General features: G+C 47.4%; 1 protein-coding gene across 2 annotated transcripts in view; it reads left to right on the forward strand.

Moving 5' to 3' along the window:
- LOC146832982 (complement C3-like) overlaps positions 1 to 22630 on the forward strand; it is a 1287425-nt gene that overhangs the window by 1169321 nt on the left and 95474 nt on the right. For both annotated transcript variants that reach the window (XM_085600525.1, XM_085600526.1), the window contains exons 38-39: positions 6057 to 6140; positions 22469 to 22552. In XM_085600525.1, coding sequence (XP_085456651.1) covers positions 6057 to 6140; positions 22469 to 22552 — 168 coding nt within the window. The remainder of the gene's footprint in view (positions 1 to 6056; positions 6141 to 22468; positions 22553 to 22630) is intronic.

Consider the following 22630-nt stretch of genomic DNA (forward strand, 5'->3'; position numbering starts at 1 on the left):
GCCTTACAGATGCTACTGGTTGCGCCTTCACGGCATAAACTAGTCACAAAATTGTATAAAGAGTTACGAGGTGACAGAGTTCCCGACCCAGATAAAATTTTCGCCTGCTGGAATGATAGCTTAAACCCACCATTATCCGAATCAGACTGGGAGCGTATTTGCAGGATAACTGGAGCCCTTACACCCAACGGCAACTTGCGCATTATTCATTTTAAATATATCCATCAGACTTATTACACTCCCGTTAAATTACATAAATGCAGCCTCAGGGAGACCAGTGCTTGTAAACGTTGCGGTCACCCCGATGCAGACTTTTTACATCTTGCTTGGGAATGTGTTAGAGTGAAGTTATTCTGGGAAGCTGTACTGAAACACATACACGAAATGACTGAGACTACGTTACAATGTACTCCGCCAATTTGTTTATTATGTCATGTACCTCATTTAAAAGGGGCAATTGTTAAATTTGTGCGCATTGCATGTTGCTAGCCAAGCGCTGAGTAGCTTTACACTGGGAGAGTAACCTGGCTCCAAAACCCGAACACTGGCTGAAAGACGTGGTCTACTGTAATGAGAACCTTACAGTATATATGCAGAAGAACTACCGGTAACATCCAGACCCAGAGACATATGGGAACCCCTACGACAATATCTGCTAAGATTGACTGTTAATGATTCACACACTGATTAATAATGCTTTTAGTAATAATCCTGAATATTTGTTGTCGCAACTACACATACTGATATAGACGAGAGGGTGGATATTCTGATGTTTGGGACGAGGTCAATCGCAATGTAGTTATATGTTCTGTTGCAATTATACTGCCTTGCACGGCAGTGGAACTGTCTACTTTAATTGAAATGTCAATAAACAGATTTTTTTTTAAATTACAAAAAATTGGGCAAATTATATCACTAGATCTTCAGCCTCCTGACTATTTAACCATTGACAGAAGAAATAATCAACATGGCTCACTGCCCAAGATGTGAATTTGCATATTAAAGGGTCTAAACTACTGGCCAAGAGTCATGAAGAGAACAAACATCATGCAACAGTACAACATAAAATATGAATAAGGTAGTACATTAAAATATAAATATATATTATAGCACTCACTTTAATGATCTCCTTGTCCCCATCTGTGGACTTGACAAACTTGAAATCAAGGGACTGTCCGCAATTCATTGGCTTGGAGGAGACCACAGCAAAGGCTCTTTCCACCGACTGAGGACAAAAAAAATGCATAAGAAAATAGTTTCTTCAGAAAGAGTTTCCCCAAGTACACAAACTCCATTGCAAAGCAAATTTCTCAGGAGCTCAACCAGAATCTCCTGTTACAGCAATTTAATTACATTATTCATTCAGCCTCTTCACTTGCTGAGTTTAGTATACAATAATGTCACAACCCTATAATGACAAATTTAGATCTCCCCTGGACCAAGAAATGTACCGTCACTTTCCCAGAGAGAGAATATCAGTTCCAAACTTATGGAATATAACATATACACAGCACTTCCTAAGGCGGGCAAACTTTCAACACTCCCCCAAAGGCAAGGCAAGAAAACAATAATTTGTGCATCACTTGCCAGGATTAGAACAACTTCCTATAACACAATTACCTGCTAGAAGGGAATTCACCCATCCTTCTACAACAGAATACTTGGCCGAGAATAGTCCACACCTCCTGCTACAAGGAAAAGACGAATTGGTATATCTGGGACGTATTTATTAGTAAATAGCACCACACAGTAAGCCAAATGCACCTATCATAGCAGACTCTAACCTATCAATAGTATGATTGAAACACAATCAAGGCAAATATATATGTAGAAATATGAATATGTATGGATATTAGAATCAGAAAATAAGAAGGAAAGGAGAGAATCAGTAAAGAATCAAGAGACAGTTAGTAGCAGAGACACCCCACCTAATGCTCCATCATTTCACCCCACTTTGCTAAAGGGGAGTCCATTGCTTGAATCGGGCGAAAGCTCAGAGGTGACACCAGCCTCTACTCTTCCGCGACAGCACGTCTGCTCCACGGATGAACTTCCACCAGGCCAGTGTTGGCTCCCCTTTTTAATACACATTCAAAACACAGCGAAGCTTCTATCAAGCCCGACCCCTCGTTCTCATGAGAGCCCGTACCAGCTTGCTCCAAGGTCACAGCAAGGGTTGATCAGGCCTTTGCTATGGCTACGAGTCAAACCATGTACATTCCTCTGATAAGAACCAGTTCTCTCTAGTCAGTAAAAACAGGAGGAAAGCAAAACATGCCCTCTTCTTCATGCAGGTACAGAAAATGGCTTCAGCATGAAAATGGAGTTAGTTAAGCCATGCACACAGAAAGGCCCAAAGCAAGATGACATGAGAACATGTCAAAGGAGCACCTATAATTCTCATCCACACAACTTACAAGCACCACTGTGCACACAGAAAAGTTTGAAGCAAGGTAAAGTCAGAAGGCAGAATGACATTAGACCACGTCAAAGCCAATAGGCAAAGTCATAATTCACCTAACCCAAATAACATTATACACTTAATCCCTCAGTATACAACATTGAGCACATGTGTGCACCACCACCCACAACACTGCACCTCAACATCCCATACCTTCTATTTTTGGAAAGACTATTCCACTAAAAGACAGAAGAAAAGCAGGCATATGCAAACCCATCCTATATTAAGGCTAAGGTAACATAACACACTTAAGTCAGTACAAAATGGTGGTGGTTGAGGGTCATCATAGGGTGTCAGACCACAAAAGTGGCTAATTCACTACAAACCCCTACTTTACAACACCTCTTTAACTCTGCTTCACTTCCGAGATAGATCAAGGAGGAAAAAGAGAAAAAAAAGGGGCGGGGGCAAAAATGTGTCAATCAATATGTTGCCCGTTTCTCTGATGGCCAAGCCTTATTGTATCCACAGATGTCCAAAGAGCCACAAATCCTTCAACACTTGTGCAATAATCCCAGAAAAAGATTTTTTTTATTTTAGTAATGTTTTATTTTGTAACACAACAAGCCTTCAACTGAATGTGCATAAGTAGCAGCGCTGTGGTATAAAAGCAGCTGCTACTAGTAATACACAATACAGTATTTTTACTCTCATCATGAGAAGATTTCTCCAAAGCAACAAAGTCTACTTCACCAAATAATTACCCATTTCAAATTTCAGAATGTGGGGTCTGACATGAGGAAACTAATCAAAACGAAGTATTGTTATGTCCCAAAGAGCTTCAGATAAGGGTATCCCTTATACACCAAGACTCATGTCATAAGAGATGTGCTTTAAGGGACAATACAACAGTCTGAGGTAAGCATGTTTTATGGCAAATAGTTCAGAAAAGCTGGTGGATGGAAATGTAAATAAATAAATTAAGCAGAAAAAAGTCAAATAGGAGCCGAAAACGTTTTGTAAGTGGTTGTGAAAACAAACTCATGACTCTCGTTGTGCAAAAGTCATATGTTTGAAGTTTGCAGTAACAACGAAATGGCAAGCATATAACATTCTCCTGTGTGGCTACCAATAGGGCAGTGGCTGAGAACACTTCACTCACAATGCATCCTTACTTGAAGCTAAGCCGCTGTTAGAAAAACTGGTGGTCTAGAGGTGAAAACAAACCAGAGCCATTCTCTATGACAACATGTTTGTAACACAGAACAACAGACCATGGTGGTTGTTGGGACATGCAATATGTGTTAAACCTAGGTACATGTATTCCTTCTGCTATGCTGCACACTGAAGCCGCTGATGCTTGGGGATATTTGTCCTGTTGTGCTATGAGCTTGTATAAAAACACTTTGTAAAGCACTGCCATAAGTCTGGGTGACCAGATATCTGAACCATGGGAGGCCATGATGGGAAGACCTCAGGAGTGCCAGAGAAGGAGAAGACGGCAGATCAGAAGTTAGTAGACCAAATAATAGGGAATCAAGTATCCCGTGGGAGGGCGGGATGGTGGCGGGGGGGAGTGGAGGTGGAGGTGGAGGGAGGGGGGAGTGAAGGTGGGAGGGAGGAGGGAGTGGAGGTGCAGGGAGTGGAGGTGGAGGGAAGGTGGGAGTGGAGGTGGAGGGAGTGGGAATGAAGGTGGAGGAAGGGTGGAGTGGGGGGTGGAGTGGAGGGAGGGGGAAGTGAAGGTGGAGGGGGGAGTGAAGGTAGGAGGGAGGAGGGAGTGGAGGTGCAGGGAGTGGAGGTGGAGGGAGTGGAGTGGAGTTGCAGGGGGAGGGCGGAGGGAAGGTGGGAGTGGAGATGTAGGGCGGGGGAGCGAGGAGTGGTAGTGGAGGTGGGGGCCGGCAGAATGGAATCTTTAGCAGGGCAGACACCTGCACTGGGATGCTTCAGGAGTACTGTGTATGCACACATTCATTATGCAGTAAAACCTAGTTTCTTGTTTGGTAAATCCGGAGAACAGATTTCCCTCCTCTAGGGCCACTCAATATCGGGTCAAGGAACAGCAGAACTCTCCATTACCACGGGCCTGTTAATGTGCCAGACCCTGCTTGGGTCCTGGAGTCGGGGCACATTCGGACCCCTTTCCAGCATTCTACCTCGCGCATGGGTCATACCTTCTGCTTGAGGAGGTCACCTTGGTCTCCAGCGGGGCCATTCTGCAGAGTCAGGTGGACCGTCTTCACGTGCTCCTGAAGAGGCAAAGGAAAGCAAAATTAAAAAGGAGGCGCGAGGAAGGAACTGCAAGCGCATCACAAGCGGAGGGCTCGGAGGGAAGGGCAGAAAATGGGCCAAATCTGGGAAAGCAGCATCCCAGTGTGACGTGCAGTCATCTGATAACCCTGCCTTAATGTCCTCATCTGCCCGCAGGTCAATCGCGTCTAATGGTCTGTGCGTGGTCGCAGCGGTTGTCCGTGTTTTACTGACAGTTGTACCAACGTTTACTGCCCACAAGCTGTGCCAGGAGCACCCTGGACAATTTCCCTTTCCCAGCAGGTGCCTTGCACAGGCTGCACGTACCTTCCATCATCCCCCGGGTCTGCAGGCTCGGGCTCCCGCCTGCCCTCGGAAAAGCACATCGCAGGATGAACATTAGCATTACAGCCGCCATGCTGCTGCTGCTGACATTGACCCTTCTGACAGCCGTGCTTCCGCATCCGGGTAATGAAGCCATGTGAGTCACGACCCAAATGAGGGTCTGCTGTGCAGGACAGGAGCTACCGAAAATAAGTCCTGCCCTGAGGGCGCTGCTCACGGCAACCAAGCAGCAGCGGTTGTCTGTGTTTTACTGACAGTTTTACCAACATTTACTGGCTCAAGCTGTGCCAGGAGCACCCCGGACAGTTTCCCTTTCCCAGCATGTGCCCTGTACAGGCTGCACGTACCTTCCCTCATCCCCCGGGTCTGCAGGCTCAGGCTCCCATCTGCCCTCGGAAAAGGCCACCGCAGGACGCGCATTAGCATTACAGCCACCATGCTGCTGCTGCTGACATTGACCCTTCTGACAGCCGCGCTTCCGCTTCCAGGTAACGGTGCCATGAGAGTCACGTCACAAACGAGGGACGGGTGTGCAGGATAGGAGCTACAGAAAATAAGTGCTGCCCTGAGGCAAACATGCATTTGCAATGCAATAGGACTCTCATTTACGCGAGACCTATTGCATTGGAAACGGGAGTGTGGGGGCAAGATGGCATGAATGTGAGTGGGGGCGGGGGAGCGAGAAGGCACAGACTGCGGGAGGGGGCGGGGGGAAGACAGGGAAGAAAATAGTGTTAAGCTTAAAGGGGCCAGTAGCCATGGAAGGATACTAATGACGACATTGCAGTATTGAGGAGGGACTAACAAGCCCAGAACCAATCAGAAGGCAGCATTTAGGACCTAAGCCAATGAAAAAGATGGGCGGAGAGTGGGCAGAGCTTCCACAAAGCTTCCACGCTATAGTGTATACTGCATTCCTCGCAAAGTGAGCAGCGCATGCGCTGCAACGCTAGGCGAGACCTAAAAAAGGGGTGCCCTGTAAGCAAGAAGTCACCTGGTCTCCCAAAGCCAAGATGGGGTGTAGAAAGCACTAACAGTCGTTTGCTGATCATTGCCTTTGCAGAAACCTGTTATATGCGGAGGTTTGTTGATGAGATCACAGTGAAGAAGCGCATTGAAGAGGCATGTGCACCTGGAGTTGACTATGGTAAGTGCTCAAAATACATATTTGAATAAAATAAGGTCTCAAAATATATCAAGTGGAAACCTTGGCAGCTAAAATGTATTGTCAGGATGTCACTGAAAGTAATGTAAATGTATAACAACTAAATGTTATAATCCTTAAAGCCAACAAAGAATTAATTGAGGCAGCATACATATTTATACAACGAGTCAAAGTTCTCAGTTCTATTGATTATTACCCATAATTACAGTTGCAAGAAAATCTATTTCTATGTCTGTACTTTGTACTTAAAAATCGAAAAAAGTCCCGCAACCTGAGTGTTTCCATTGGGTCACTCATGACTGAAGCCGAATAGCTGTGCATATTGACACATCATAGGGAGTTAAAAGAATGAACGAGAATTCCTAGAAGAGCTTAAAGAGCTCCAGATGCACACACATGCTAGTACTACAAAATTAATGTGCTCAGTAAGTATACTATTTTATTTTATATGACTACTTATCACAGTAAAACACTACAGCATGAACGGGTGAGTGGAAATGTGTCTGCTAAATGTTGAAATATACTAGTTAAAAAGTAATTGCTTCGACCAGAAATATATTTCTGGGTAAATACCAACACTAAAATGAAATGCGCATAAAAACGTTTTATATTGCATAAAAATGGATAAATACAGACTAAAATGTCGAGAAAGTAAATATCATTAAACCTGGAGTCATAATAACTCTGGCTGCAGTGTTTTCTTCCTCTGATTTTAGCAGCCACTCTCCTCTCAGCCAGTGTTCCTCCAGCAGATCGAAAAACAGAAACGTGCTCATAGAATTACCATGTTCCAAAAGTACCCTCATGTCCGCCACGCTATTGATCATGAAAAAACAGGTGTTCTTCCCTCTCTTAATCCTATGACCACCAAATATTATCAAAGCTCCCTCCTTTGGAGCTTTTGGCAGTTAAGTACAATTAATCTGCCCATGCCATTTATCACTGGACATAAAAGTATGATCCATTCTGCCCTTCTTAGTCTTAGACAAGAAAATACTCCTTATTATGACCAGCCCCACTGATTACCTTGTTCAATCCTCTTGACGAAAAGTTTCATTCATACTGCCCCAGTGACGTTCTGGAGTGGATTGGCCCAAAATCTGCATGTCATCATTTCATTCATTTTATAGCTTTATTCGGATAAAGACATATCCATAAAAGAAAAAAAAATACATCAATAAAACATACAAAATAGCGGTAAGTTAAAAAGAAGGCACATAAAAATATACAGTACTTTACAGGACTATTACAATACAATCATACAGTATTCATCGACTTACAAACACAGACAGCTGTTTTCAAAAAAGCCCCTACATCAATTAGTTTGGGGTCAGTTTTAACTAGGTAACTAAGGGCCAGATGTGTGAGCGCATTTACTGGCCACAAACCTTGCAATTCAGTAAATTGGCAGGGTTTCAAATGATCCAGTAACATTTTACCCAATTGCTAAATGGGTTTAGGAAACCATACTGAATCTATGTTTGAAAGGGGCGTATTGAGAGCATCCCTTCCAAATATCAATTCCTTATGATATTTATTAATATTTTGTGAACGAAATCCGGTCAAAAACATAAAAATGTTACAGACTATTGAAAGGTAATTGTAAGAAGCTAGCTCTGTATATACTATACCAAAGTGAGGTATAGTGTGCACAGAGTCCAGTAGAACCTCAAAGGTAGGCAGAGGTAATGTTAGATAGAACCTTACTCTCTATTTGTAGTGTGGCCGAGCAGTAAGGCAGTATCAGAGGACAAAGTTAAGCATTTGTTGTACACACTCAGTCAGCAAATGAATTCACACACTCAAAGACTGAACTTCAGACGAATTGTTTTTGTATAAAAATATTCTTTTAGTTATTTTATTTCTAGAACCAAGCAAGCCTGGCACAGGTAAACAATAGATACTTTACAGTAGAAAATGCTGATTGTAATACAGTTCAATTGTAAATGTACAATGGTTTGACTTACAGTATTGTTTCAGAGAAATGCAATCACTTGTAAATTCAGTACATAGACTTGCATGGGACTTTCAGTAAAATAGCAGGTAAGTTACTTTTGGATTACTTTTCTTACTCAGTGCTGTATGCCTAGATGCAGCACTGGGACATTTCTTGTAAACAGGTGAGTAAAAGTGTTTTTGTTAAATCGTACAATGTTAAAGAATTTCTTTATATTTCAAAACTCCACACAAAAACTTTTTCAGGAAAAAGTGTCAATGTTATCCTATGGAGGAAAATATGGTTATCGGTTTTTAGGTAAGTATTCAGTAGTGGGAGTTGAGGTTCTGTAGGTAGACTCAGGGGTCCCCCAGGGTCAGTGATGCACTCTTGTTACACCGTCAGCAGCACTAGGGCGGCCGGGTGCAGAGTGTTGAAGCCCAATGTTATCCAATGGGGGATAGGGGGCCTTCGGTTGGTGGCTGCTGGCAAGAAGGTCACTGGGTTGTGGGAGCAAAGCTCCTGGACTTGAGTTCAGGGCAAATGGGCACCAAAGGTGCACCCTCATCGGCACTAGGGCAGCCGGGTGCAGAGTTCTGTTTCGATTTCTGATGCCCTGTTGTTTCCAATTGAGAACCTCCGGTTTGCAAAAGCACTGCAGGCAGGGAGACGAAGGACTTCTGGGTGCGACCACCACTTTGAGAGGACCGTTGGGAAGTTAGGAGTTGGTTAGGCAATGTTGGTTTGGGCACACAAGGCCATGGGGTGTCGGGTGCAGGGGTGCCTTTTGGGGTCGGATCTTCTTACCAGCTCCTGGTCGCGGTTAGGGGGGCCTTCTGGATTTAGAATGCAGGCGTTGGCTGGAGGCTTGAGGCAGGTCAGGGGTTGCAAGATCTCGGTTCAGGATCGCCGGGGTGACCTCCTCATGGTATTTGCTCACTCGAGCTCAGGCCGATGACAGCGGGTGCAGAGTGAGGCGGATTTGCGGTTTTCGGTTGCTGCCAGAGGTTGCAGTTGAACAAATCCGGTGTTCACGGGAGAAGCAGTCTTTGGAAGTGAAGGCAGGCAGGTCCTCCGGGGTTTTTGAGGTTGTTAGCTGTGGGACACACTGGAATTTCGCAGGAGCGGGTTCGAGGGGGAGACATGCCAGTGGGGCTAGGGCTAAGTCAGTGGGCGTCTTCCTCTTGTTAGCTGCTGTATGGATGTTCAGTCCTTCTTCTTATTTTCTTCTTGTTTCTTGCCTGGATCGGAGGAAGAAAGGTCCAGGGGTGCCCCTAAATACTAGATTAAGGGGTGTTACAGGTAGGTAAAAGGCTGGGACCAATGGGTCCCTTCCCTGGGGTGGGTACATCCCTATTATACCACCCTCCAGTGGGAGGGGGGCATGTGCCTGTCCCTGGTTGGCTGAGTCCCCCACCTTCAAGATGGTGTGGAGTAAGAGTTGGGCTTCACCTTGTCTCCTCCACCTGAGGGGTGGAGTTGGCAACGGTGGGTACACCTCTCTTCCTCATTTGCTTTTCACGCCGGTTCTCCCGTTCAAAATGGGGGTCAGAACCAGTGGAGACCAGTTGCTGAAAGCAGCAATAGGCCTGAGGAAGCTCACAAAGGCGGCAAGCCTTTGAAGCTTCCCCTTCGTGAATCCTACCCATCCTGGGGGAGGAGGCTTGGCACCTCGTCCCAGGATGTGCATTGTTTCCGGCCCCAGAGAGCAGCAGGCTCTCAACCCAGGGGTCCAGAAACATGTCTGGTGGTGGCAGTCGAAAGCAGCCACTGAGCCTGGACACTAGTGGTGGGTTAGTTTTCAGGGGCATCTCTAAGATGCCCTCTGTGTGCATTTTTCATTAAATCCCACACTGGCATCAGGGTGGGTTTAATGTGCTGAGAAGTTTGATGCCAAACTTCTCAGTTTTCAGGGTAGCCATTATGGTGCTATGGAGTTCGTAATGACAACCTCCCAGCACGATATACTGTTAATGGCAGCATTGCACTTACAATGTCTAAGAATGGACTTAGACACTGTAGGGGTACAGGGCTTATGCACCTGTACCCTCACCACTGGTATAGTGCACCCAGCTAGAGGGGTGACTGACCTATGCCAGGGCAGTGATTTGTAGGCATGGCGCACAGGGATGGGTGCCATGTCGACTCTTCACTTTGTTCTGCACCAAGACAAGCAGCCTGCAAAGACAGTGTGTGAGTGTCAGGGTACAGGACCTCTAAGGGTGGCACAATAAGTGCTGCAGCCCTTAGAGTCCGTTTCTGGTCACAGTGCCCTGCGTACTTGTGGTACCATTTACCAGGGGCTGACCTATGGCCAGAGATGCCAATTGAGTTTAGGCTTCAATGCAGTTTTAGGGAAATAACATAGGCCCTGGGTACCTGATTAGCAGGAGCCCAGGGCACACTCAAAGTACATCAGCAATTCAGCAAAAGGTGGGGGCAACCATGCAGAAAGAGGGCACCCATTTGCAGATGGAAAGGTGTTCATAATGGGCCCCTTCTCCTTTGTGAATGGGCAAAAGATATTGTAGGAGTAGGCAGTGGTCAATAAAACCTCCAGGAAAAGGGCTCCAGCAAAATACCAAATATCAAAGAGGAGAGAGGATACCCCTGCCTTGTGTCTCAGTATACTGAGACTAATTGGTTGAAACCTCACCTATGTTTATCACTGCTATGATAGCATTGTACAATTAACCTTACCAAAGAAGCAAAATCAAGGTTAAATGCCTCTTCAGCGATGACCATCTGTTTTTCAAGTTGTGATGAGGCCATTAACATGTACCACATATACCGGCATACTAGTGACATCAGCGAGATGCTCCCTAGGCATAAGTCTTTCAAGTCTTTATAAACTAATAAAGGAGCACATTTTGCAAGTACGTGAGCTATGATCATTAGGCAGATAAATTGGCCTATATGTGCTACAATTGTTAGGAATCATACACCTTTTCTTTATTGATTGAAAATGAGTGAAAAATTTGCATCATGCCAGGATTTCAGAAACATGGCCAATGAGCAGATTATGCACATATTAAGGAATGTATATATTAAGTTATGTTGTATCAATGGATAATCACATTTCCCGGTGTACGAAATCGGGTTATTGGTTGAGGGGGGTGAGAACTCTTCTCAAGCAGAAACCACAATCCGTGATCCGAATCACAAAAGTCACTAAATTATTCTGTGCTTAACCTTCTGGTAGCTTGGTACAAAAAAGTCAGGCTTAACTTAGAGGCAACATATCAAGTATTTATGCAGCACACAACCACTAATAAAGTGAAAACACAACACAGGAAAAATCCATACCTTTCTAGAAAAACAGAGACAAATGTAATACAGAAAAACAAAAAACAAAAAACAAATCGGTAGAACTAGAATCATGAATTTAGTTTTTAGATTTTAGTGTAAACTAGTGCCTAAAAAATCAAAGAGCCAACCATGGGTATCTACTTGTGTAAGACCAGGGCAAAGTAAAAAGTTATGGCTGATCGTGATAGAGCGTAGTTCAGATAATCAAGGTGGATTGGGCTCAGTCTAGGCTTAACTTTGGAACTAGAATAGATTTGAAGTTCCATGGGGCAAGTCAGCTGGAGGTATTCGAGGAGGAGGTGTAGTAGTCAGGGAACAACTGAATGATGTCGTAGTGAAACGTTCTTCATTTTGGCTTTGCCACATTTTTGGAAGGTGAAAATCTCCAGCTGGAGGAAGCTGCATGCTCTAGCTGACAAGGTCTCCACGAGTTTGAGGACCCTACCAAAGAGAAGGGACTGAACAGGATTTGCGGGAGCCACCACGAAGTTAGACTGCTTGTTACACCTCAGGCGGATCGGCGAGCAGTTAGATCCAGGTCTTCTGTTGGTTCTCAAACCTCTTTTTAGTGGAAACTTTTTTAAGTCCCAAATGCGAGTTTTTAGCTGTTTGGGCACCTTTACTGTCATTTCCAAGTGCCCTTGAGTGGGTAGGTACCACTTGAAAGGCTAGACTCACTTCAGACAGGGTCCAGGTGTACGTTCAAAGTTGTTGAAGCTTTTTATGTCCATGTTGCTCAAAACAGAAGGCTAGCCAACTAGCCCTTAAAGTCCCTCTGTTAGTTCTTGGATCAAGCAGCAAGACAGGCTTCAAGCAGCAGGGCAGTACACTAGTAGCAGCAGTGTAGTCCTCTGAAGTGAAAAGTTTGACTCAAGCAGCAGGGCAGTCCTCTACAGCACAATACAGTCCTTCTGGGGTCCTTGACAGTTCCTGTAGTGAACTGAAGAGTTGATCTAAGTGTCCAATAAGTATACCTGGTGCCAGCTTTTGAAGTGGGAGAAATATCTAAGCCTTCCTACATCATGTTTCTGGAAACTTCCCCCTTTTCCTTCCCTGGTTCCAAGAGGTCTAAGTTGAGTTCTTTGTGGGTATGTAGATGCAGCTCCTTTGAAATTTAATTAGGGTAGGGAAAAGCTCCACCCCACACATCCTGGCAGGATCCTGCCAACAACTAGTCCCCCTTTGTCTCACTGTCTGGGAAAAATACAGAAAGGCCAACTACCATGGTGATCAGAGTCATGTGACCTAGGACACATGCTGCAGGCAACAAATGGTTAGGACACCAAAATGCAAACTTTCTAAAAGTGAAATTTTCGAAATGGTGACTTAAAATCCAACCATTCAAGAGGGTTTTAAATTACAATTATTTTGAGACCAAACATGACATTTCTATTTGCTCCCAGAGAACAGTTAGCACCTATTATCTGTAATAAGGCAACCCAATGTTATCCTATGGGAAAGGTAGACTTCACAGCAGTGAAATAATAATTTACTACCAGACCATGTAACACTTAAAAGTGCATGTCTAACATTTTAAATACAGTGCACCCTGCCCTGTGTGCTGTTTAGGGCCTACCACAGGGGTGAATTGTATGCATTAAAGAGAGGTTTAGGCCTAGCAAAAAGTTTATTTTGCCAGGTCGAATTGGCTGCAATGGCATACTTGAGACATGTTTTAGAGGGCTACTTAAGTGGGTGGCTCAATAGGTGCTACAGGTCCACTAGTAGCTTTTAATTTACAGCCACTCTGTAAATTTAGTACCACTTTACTAGGGACTTGTAAGTAAATTAAATATGCCAAGTGGGTGTATAACAATTTTTCCATGTTTAAAGGAGAAAGAACAAGCTCTTTAGCACTTGGTTAACAGAGGTAAAGTGCACATAGTCCTAATGCTAACACAAATTAAATAACAGGAGGGGTGAAGTTAAATGTTTGTGGTTGAACCTGCAAGGAGGGTCAAGTACAGGATCATGTCTATGTGCTCTTGTAGGGAGATTCCAGGTGTACATTAGGCGTGGGCGGTAAACTCCGCTCTGCCGGTGGAGTCTGCAGAGTTTTGCCACTCTGCTCCCCACTTGGAGCACGGAGTGTGACAAAAACCCCACCTACCACCACATGGCGGAGTTTACAGCATGTGCCCACCCCTGATAAATATATAGCAAACGTGGAGTCTCTTTTCTAGTCAGCATAGACATAGCAGGACATATCATTGCACTTCCTGTCACTTGGAAAAGTTAGCGGTAGTTACGGATAGGTATGTGCAGTAAGAAAACATGTATAGAGATATCATACAATCATCATCCAACCATAGATCCCAACATCGGATGCAAGTTCAATGAAACAGTCAGAGTCACCCATTTAAAAATCAACTACATGCGCCCACTAACAGAAGGTAAGGACATTTAGCCAAAATTCAGCACTGGGTATAAAAACTTAACTCTTCCGAACACCAGCCAATATATAACCATTTAATGTTCCTTCCTGCCAAACTGAAGCTGCAATATTTCACTTGGGCACAAGAAAAACAAGAACTGTTCTAGACAATCACAAGATAAAAGTTTGGAAAACTAATCCATCATCTTCACACTTCCCTCTACTACCAGACAATGTTTTTCTCCGGTGAGATTGGTTGGGAGCACCTGGGTACTACCCATCCTGAACGTGGTTTGCTTTATATGTGGGACAGAAGACGTTCATCCAAAACGCAATAACAGACTGTGCATGAAAATTATTGTCCATGTGATCGATCACCTTAGGTAAGTTGCTATTTTTTTAAATCACAGCTCGAGAGAGTTGACATAGTTTTCGCTGCTGTTGAAGTTATAAGTCCTTTCTTATGATGGCACACTCACTATGGCACAGAGCAGAGATATGCTTGGAATACTTTGGGTTTGTTCGTTTTGACCTGCTGCAGCTTTGAGCCTTTTGCAAGGAGCGTCACAGAAATACTGTGGTAGGTTTTGGCTGCAATGCTTCATGAGTAGAGGATTTACTTGGCGAAAAGTGCGAATTTTTTGGCAGCTCGTTCTCATTGCAATGTTTACTTTATAGCTCACAATCAGGCAGCACCCTGGGGGGAGGCAGGGGTGGGAGAGAGGCTCCAGTGTCCTGGACCTATCCACTGGCGTAACGAAACTTGAGGTGGCCCTCCTGCAAGCTACGTGGAGGGCCCCCCTCTGGACTGAATTGGGAGCTCTCCGGCCAGGGTTCTATAGTGAGGTGGCTCCCTGGAGCTTGGGGGCCCCTCCACACTGCAGGGGTTGTGGGGGCCTGTGTTACGCCACTGGACCTATCATTTTATAGGTCCAGTGGCCCCTGTCACCATCAGAGAAGGCTACTCAGTGCATGGCGTGCAGATCTCCGTGACTGCATCCTAACCCTCTGACTTAATTTCTAACAATAACAGGACAGCTTGATGCAGCTTCTAGAGGCCATGGTATTCTGCCGCATAATTCTTGTTCACCATAAACTGTGCTGATTGCAGAGGAGGACAGCTTTCCCTCCAATGGCGTAAATGTTCGGTGTGTTTTAGCTTTTTTAAACAGCTCTCTCAATAAGGGAATCACGCCTCTAGGGAACCATGGCACAGAATCGCGCAATAACCACTCCGCGCTGATGTTATCGTAAGGGTTGACAACAAACAATTTAACCAAACATCAATAACTTATCAACAACCCCCTAAAACGTCATGTCTTTCATCCATCATCCATTCCCACACTCCAGTTATTCTCTCCCGCTTCACTCAGCGATCTCCTCCCTTCTTCCATTCACTTCCACACTTCTCTTTCAACCTCCTCCAGCATCTCCCGCCATCGCACTCTTGCATCCCGCACTACCATCATGCACCTGTATCCCCCACCCCGAGGGGGTGAGTATGCCCGTCATAGACTCCCCACCCCTCCCCAGTCTGCCAACCAGAGAACCCCTGTAGGGCGGTTCCCTGCCCCACCCCAAATGTGCGGTGCAGCTTTCGCCCTCAATCCCGGCCGCACCAAATGGACTCGTTCAAGAGCTTAGTGATGAAATCCCTCAATTCCATCATGTAATATGCGTTATCAATGTGCAAAATGTGCACACCATCATTGCGGAAAAGGAGTGGCTCTTCCAGCCGCAAACCCACATGTGCAATCACTTTGATGCCTAACTTCCCACAAAAGACCCTCATTGCACGATTCAATTTCCTTCGCGCCTTTTCAATCGCAGCTGGCTGCAGTGCCCAACTCCATACTCTCCTCAGCACAAACTCTGTCCAAACAATAAATGCGCCTGCAAGATTGCTCTTTATTGCCTCCAAATCGCATTGCATCAAATGCAGCAGGGACACACCAGACTGTTATAGAAAGTCATTTTTCCCCGGGTGAATGACCAACATGTCCGGGCAGCCTCTCTGTGCCACTTTCTTCATTAGCCAGGGCAAAAGTGCTCCCCAGCGCATCCCGCTCTTCTCCCACCAATGCACCTCCTGGTGGCTGCTGCGCAGGCTCAGGCTACGACCGTATACCTGCCTGTCTGCATACTTCGAAGCCCAATGTACAAACGAGTGGCCGACAATCCAGGTGACCATCTTGGCTCCCGGGCCCCCAACGCAACCTACAAAGAAAAACAAATGTTAATACAACCTGTCCTGCAACATAACACCAAAATCCATCACTGGTCTATCGGACTCATGTTCGCACATAGCGCTCGCAGCAACGAGATCTCCACCTCCCAATTTGCCGTATCCTATCCCAAGACCACCTCAAACGCACCGCCACCGTCGCTGTGCCAATGCGAAAATAATGTGTACCATACCTCGCAGGATCCTTGCCCAAACGTCTCAACGCCATTTGCAACACCGCCAGCAATTGATACGCTGTCACTCGCTTCCGAGAATCATGACAGAAAATCGAACCAGATCAACTCCATGCATGCTGACAAAACCCTTTCCACTTCCCCACTGGGCACGCCCCCCCACAACCTGTCTCGTTCAGCCAGACCCACTTGCTCGACCTACTTGGTCCGTTTTTGAACGACCCAACCAAATACCCAGACGCGTCCCCTCCAATCGCAAGTCCTCATACACTCTCCCCTCTTTCCCTCTCGCAGCCAACAACTCAGACACCCAAAAGGCCCCAAAAACATCCATACCGTACATAAACGGAACAACGCAACCTCATGTTCATCATAACAACAGTGCGGCAACTCCGCCAACAGTCCCTCCAAAAGCTCAAATGTAATTGCCTCCCTAGGCCCCTCGCCCCCTCCCCCTTCACTCCGCTCCCGCCCCCAGCCTTTCAGCATCCTGCTCAAAAACTCACTCTTGGCCGGGTCAAACCCCATGTACAACGAGCTGTAAAAAGAAATTCCTGCCAGTTTGCCCCCAATCGTCGTCTGCGACAACCCCCTGTCAATGCAATCCAAAACAATATGAAGAACTCCCTGTTCACAGTCCTGCCGTGACATGCGCCACGTTTTACTGGTCCATCCCAGAAACGCTCCAAATTCAGACCATGCCAATCTGTATGTACGCCTTGTAGATTCAGCTATGGATTTCTCGACAAGTCCCAACACCCTCACTCCCCCCCAGGCCAGATGCCCTCCGGCACCTCGGTCTTGCAAGCATCCGCTCCTGGTGCCAGGCGCCTGAAACGCTGCCACTGCAAACGAGACAATGCATCCGCAACGTCATTGCTTGCACCGGGAACATGCTGTGCATGAAACATCGCATTTAGACACAAGCATTGCAACATAAATCTTCGCAGCAAGCGCAGCACTCGCAGATCTTTCGCCTTTTGGTTGTTAACCAAATCCACCACAGTCCTGTTGTCCACATGAAACAATACGTACCTGTCCCTGAACTCTGCTCCCCACACTTCTAAAGCGACCAGCAGTGAAACAAATTCTAGGAAAGCAATACTCCTGCCCTGCTCCATCCAGTGTACCGGCCACAGCTCCGCGCACCACCCCCCGTCCAAGAAAATCCCAAAACTGGAAGCCCCGGTGGCATCAGAGAAAAGTTGCAACTGCCAGACCACCTTGTCATCCACAAAATCCAAAGATAATCCATTGAAATCTGACAGAAACATCTGCCACATCTGAAGGTCTGCCCTGACCCCCACCGAGATCCGAACCCTGTGATGTGGGAGTACCACCCCTGACATGGCCATGCCGAGGCGTCTGCAGAAAGTCCTCCATGCACGCACCACCCGGCACGCAAAGTTCCGAAAACCCAGGAGTCGCTGCACCGATCGCAAGTCAATCTTCCTCTCCCCAAGCACGTCCAGCAAGAACGCCTACATGTCTGCCACCTTCTGTTCTGGTAAACTGGCCAGCCACACAACCAAATCCAATTCAATGCCCAAGAACGTCTAACTGCAGCAAGGCCCAGCAGTTTTCTCCAGAGCCAATGGAACCCCGAGTTCCTGTGCCATCAGCTGAAACTGTTCCAGCGCTTTCTCACACTCACCAGACTGCTCTCTTCCGACAAACAGAAAATCATCCAAGTAATGAGAGACCTCACGTGGACCACACCTGTCTGTGTAAGCCCACTGCAAAAAGGAGCTGAAAGCCTCAAACAACGCACAAGAGATGGCACATCCCATGGGCAGGAGCTTGTCCACAAAGATGGCACCCTCAAACTGCATTCCTAACTACGAGAAATCCGCCGGGTGTATGGGCAACAGGCAAAAAGCCGACTTGATGTCACACTTGGCCAATTCTGCGCCCTGCAGGCATGCCCGCACCAAACTGATCGCATCGTCCACTGAAGCATACAAGACCCTAGAATCTTCGTCAGCATTAAAATCATTCACAGACCACCCTTCGGGCCAAGACAAATGATGTATCATCACTCCCAAAGGTGATATGATCAGGTCAGGAACATGCCAGTGGTCAAAAGGGCCAACTATCCTGCCTTCTGCCACCTTCTTCCTCAGCTTCGCTGTCACAATGCTCAGCAATTCTTTGGTAGACCTCAAATTCTCTGCCCATCTCTGCTCCCGGGGGCCCTGATAACCCACCCGAAAACCCTCCGTGAAACCCCAGTGAATCCTCAGCGCGGCTTCCCTGTCAGGATATTGGGAGAGCCAGGGACCCATGGCCTCCACCCTAACCGGTGTAGGAGCCTTTAGGCCCAGCTTGCCCCCTACCTTTGGTAATTCGCCACTGTCCGGAAGGTATGGCCAACGTGAAACATTGTGTAAGAAGGTGGCGTCCGCCACACTTAGAGCACTCATGCTTAAATTTGCAGGGATTCCGCGTGCAGAAACCTTTGTTGAAGTTCCAACAAGCACCGGTATTACTCGCTGTGGGCTTGGGGGGCTGGCCTGAAGACCCCGAGTAACTACTCTGCCCCCTCGTTCCGGAGTATGAGCTCTGCCCCCCCGCCCCAGCCTGGGCGGGACAGGACTGAAAAGACCGATAAGTGACTGGCAAGCCACTGGCCATGTGCGTGGACGCTGATGACTGCGTGGAGGACATCCACTGCATCCAAAGCTCCTGATCTACCTCCCCCCAAGGCTTATCAGGGTTAGTACTGATCCTGGCCCTAAATTCTTCATCATAGCTAAGTAAAGCAAACCCCCCGAAATGCATCTGCGCTTTTCGGATGATATCCATGTATTTCAACAATGCGATAGCACGGTCCAAATGCTTCTCACAATAAATGCTTGTGTAAATCAAAAAGGCTGACGTCCAATTCTCCATGTTCACAGGCACCCGCGGCCGCCTCGTCAATTTCCATTCCTCTTCCTTAGATCCCTCCTTGGCCTGTATCTCCCTATGTAATAGTTTGAAAACATCCACATACTCATGTTTCCAAATCCGGGACTTGGTTTTCTCAGACAAATGCGACCCTAGCGCCATCGCCAATCCTATATAGGGAAGCTTCTTTCTGTGTTTCTCATCACCCTTGTCCTCCTTGCCATCCTGGCCGTCAGTGCTGTCTGTCTGTAGGCCTACCATGCGCTTGTCACCACTTACATGCTCCACTGCCACATTAGCAGGTGCTCCCAGGTCCCTCACGGACCCCTCCCCCACACCCACCAACCGGCTGGCTTTTTTCCAATCGCCTTTAGCACCCGCATCCCATGCTACCCACCAGGCCCTCTCACCTGATAAATTCGTGGGCACTTCCCGTTCCTTTCTCCGCGCATCCGATGGTTTCTGGGTCGCCTTCTTGGTCCCGACGTTGCTGGCTTGTGTGGTCTGCAAGACACCAAACTTTCCCGTTGCCACCTGAGACCTCCCCCATTCACTGCCGTCACGCACTTCACTCTCTTCCAAATCGTCACTCTCTTCATCATAATCCAGGTGTTCCTCTTACGCATCCTCAACTGGCAGCTCCAACACGTCTTGCACCAGTCTCTTCATACCTTTCCCTTTCACACCAGGCACAAAATCACACTCAGACGCCACTGATGCCCACTCCCGCGATGGAGGGCAGGCCACTGCGGACCCCCCTACTGCTTCAACCCGGCGTCCAGGGGCCGTTTTGCACCCCGCCGGCCCACCCATGCCTCTGCCAGCTTCCACCACCGGCTTGTGCCCCCCCAGGCTGTTAGAACCTGAGGGGACCCCAGTGCCGCCAGGTCTCTGAGCCATCGTGGCCATCCATATTCCTGCCATGGACCCCCCTTCATCCACTCAGACCCATTTACCTCAGGCCCCGTGGCCCTTCGGCTGCCCCCAGGACCTGCACTCTCCAATGCAAAAGGGGAGGGGGCCCCTGCCTTCACCCCCGTAACCCACCTTCCTTGCTGCACATAAAGCCTGCCACCTCACTTCTGTCTCTTGGATAATGCGACGTTGGTCGCGTATCCTCTCCTCTAACAACATCCCTTCCCACCTAGGCAATGTGGGCAGGGGGGTTTGGGCAGCAGGACCCCCGGCCCCAGAAGTGCCAGGTGCCCCGTCCCTGGCACCATCCCCCCGCTTTAGCTTGGCACTGGCCTTGCCCATGTCCCCGGCCCCTCCTGTACGAGTGGCTACCCAAGCACCATCCCTGGTTAAATCAAGGGGCACCCCCGACCTGGACACCTCCCCCTCCTCCTCAGAATCCCCTCCCGAGAGGACAAGCTTGGAATCCACCGCAGCGCCCTCTTCTTGATCAGAACCTTCTTCACCCCACCTCCCCCTCCTGTGCGCCAACACCGAGCACCCTCCCCTGACTTTGTGGGGCAAAGAACAGAAAATCCCCCTGCCTCGCCACTGAGGCCGTCGCCTCAGCAGCGCGATGATGAGTAGGCGTGCTCCCGCCCCTCCCCGGGCCCCAAAGCTCAGCCGCAACGACCGCGTCTCCTTGCAGGGGCAGGCTCTTACGCCATCCCCCACAATTCCCTGGCTCACTTGACCCCTGGCCCCGGCCCCGCCCAGACATACCTCTACGCGTTGGTGGGGCCTCTTCCTGGCACGCCACCACCGCTGCAGCAACCCCGGCAGATGCCGCTCGAGGCGTGCGGGTCATTCCGACCCACGCCTTGTCTAGCACACCCGGGCCACAGGAGATCCGCTCTCCCCCCGCGGCCCTGAGTCCGCAGTGCGGACAGCCTCCGCGTCTGGTGCTGCCATTCTCTCTGCCGGTAGAACGTCCCTCACCGCAACAGCTCCCGACCTCTCCTCCGCTCGCAGCAAAATCGCCACAACCAACAAGTTGGACCTAGACCTAAGCTCAACTATCAACTAACTCTAACTGATCCTTCCCTCGCGGCACTGAGGGCAGGAAGAGGCTGACAACTCCTCCCCTGCCCTCTTTAAACATCAACTAAGACCCCACCCCTAACCCAACCCCTATAACTCAGCCCTGTCCTCTGTCTCGCGCGGATACCCCGGGGGAAGACTGGTCTGCTGACCTTACTTCCCCCGGGGGACACATTCACATGAGAAAAACACCGTCAGAAAAATATATTATGTAGTTAGCACCATCTTTAGAAAGCTGATATTGGCCCAGCAGTAAGAAGGTAGAATGCGGGCAGGAACTCTGTTGTTTGTTTGCATTCCAAGTTTATTGAAAGCGTGGACAATGGTCATTAACAGATTGGCACAGATGATGGGTGTGTCTGTCTACATGGCGGGTTGAGGTTGGAGACAAGGGCCATATCATGGATGTAATTTTATTTGGGGCTATGTAGGGGTCGCAGCTGCAAACTCAAGCTTGCTGCCTACTACTCCTGGCACTACATTTGCGACCCCAGGCCTCAGAGGGTCCAAATCTTTAGCCTCCCTTGAGGCCAGGGGTTGCAAAGGAGGTGCCATGAGTAGCAGGAAGCAAGTTAGAGGTCACAGATGCACCCCTAACTAGCCTCAAATGACGTCCATGGGCCCTACTTGTGTCAAAGAAAACCCATTGAGCATGAGGTCTGAGTAACATACATACTCGGTTATAATGATGGCCAAAACAATACAATTGTATGCAAACTCTGCCATCTTGTGGCTTAAGGAGGGGTGTGCACTAGCGATTTCAGCCGTTTATCGAGTACTTACACCATTTGAACATTTGCGTGACATTTTCAGGGCTTGAGTTTTGTTACTTTAAGGTGGGCGGAACTCTACGGAATCTCACAGAGCTTTTATGTTACGCAGCAGAATTCCTGCGGTGTAGGACTCTGTGAGTTCCGCCCACCACTAGTGTAATTTTAGACTTGGCTAGGGCTTCTCAAATCTGTTAGAAGAAAATGGCATTAGGGATTGCCTGATGAAGCCAGATCAAGCCAATTCCAAACATATTCAATCAATTTAGTAAAATTCAAAATGGAGGCAAAGGGGTCCGTATTCTGTCAAACTCGGTTCCTGAAGAAAACTTAGGTAATGTTAATAAAATGTTTGAGAAAACTGGTGTGGGCTTTAAAGTTTCTCTATAAATGTAAGAACTGCAAAATAAAGGTTCATTTCAAACAATTTAAGCAGCAGGGACCTGAAGCAATTAGAGCATATTTTCAAATGTATCTACAACCAGAAGCACTTCTCATATCATATTCATTAATCTTTTTCCCACTATATTCATGAATCCTTTGCCCAGCTCTGCCCCTTAGCTGGTCCAGGATAAATGGAAAGGCCTGGATCAGTAATGATTTTTCTCCTTTTTTACAGTGTTCAAGGCCAGTCTTATCAGAACAGAGAAGTCAGGCAACTATGACAACTACATGGTGAAAATTACAAAAGTCATAAAAGAAGGTAATTAATTCGCACTTCCCTCACAAAAGGAAAGCAGCTGGGCCAATGGCTGACTCCCCAAAACTGATAAATACTTAC

This window comes from Triturus cristatus, chromosome 4_2 (genome assembly GCF_964204655.1).
Source record: "Triturus cristatus chromosome 4_2, aTriCri1.1, whole genome shotgun sequence".
NCBI classification, from domain to species: Eukaryota; Metazoa; Chordata; class Amphibia; order Caudata; family Salamandridae; genus Triturus; species Triturus cristatus.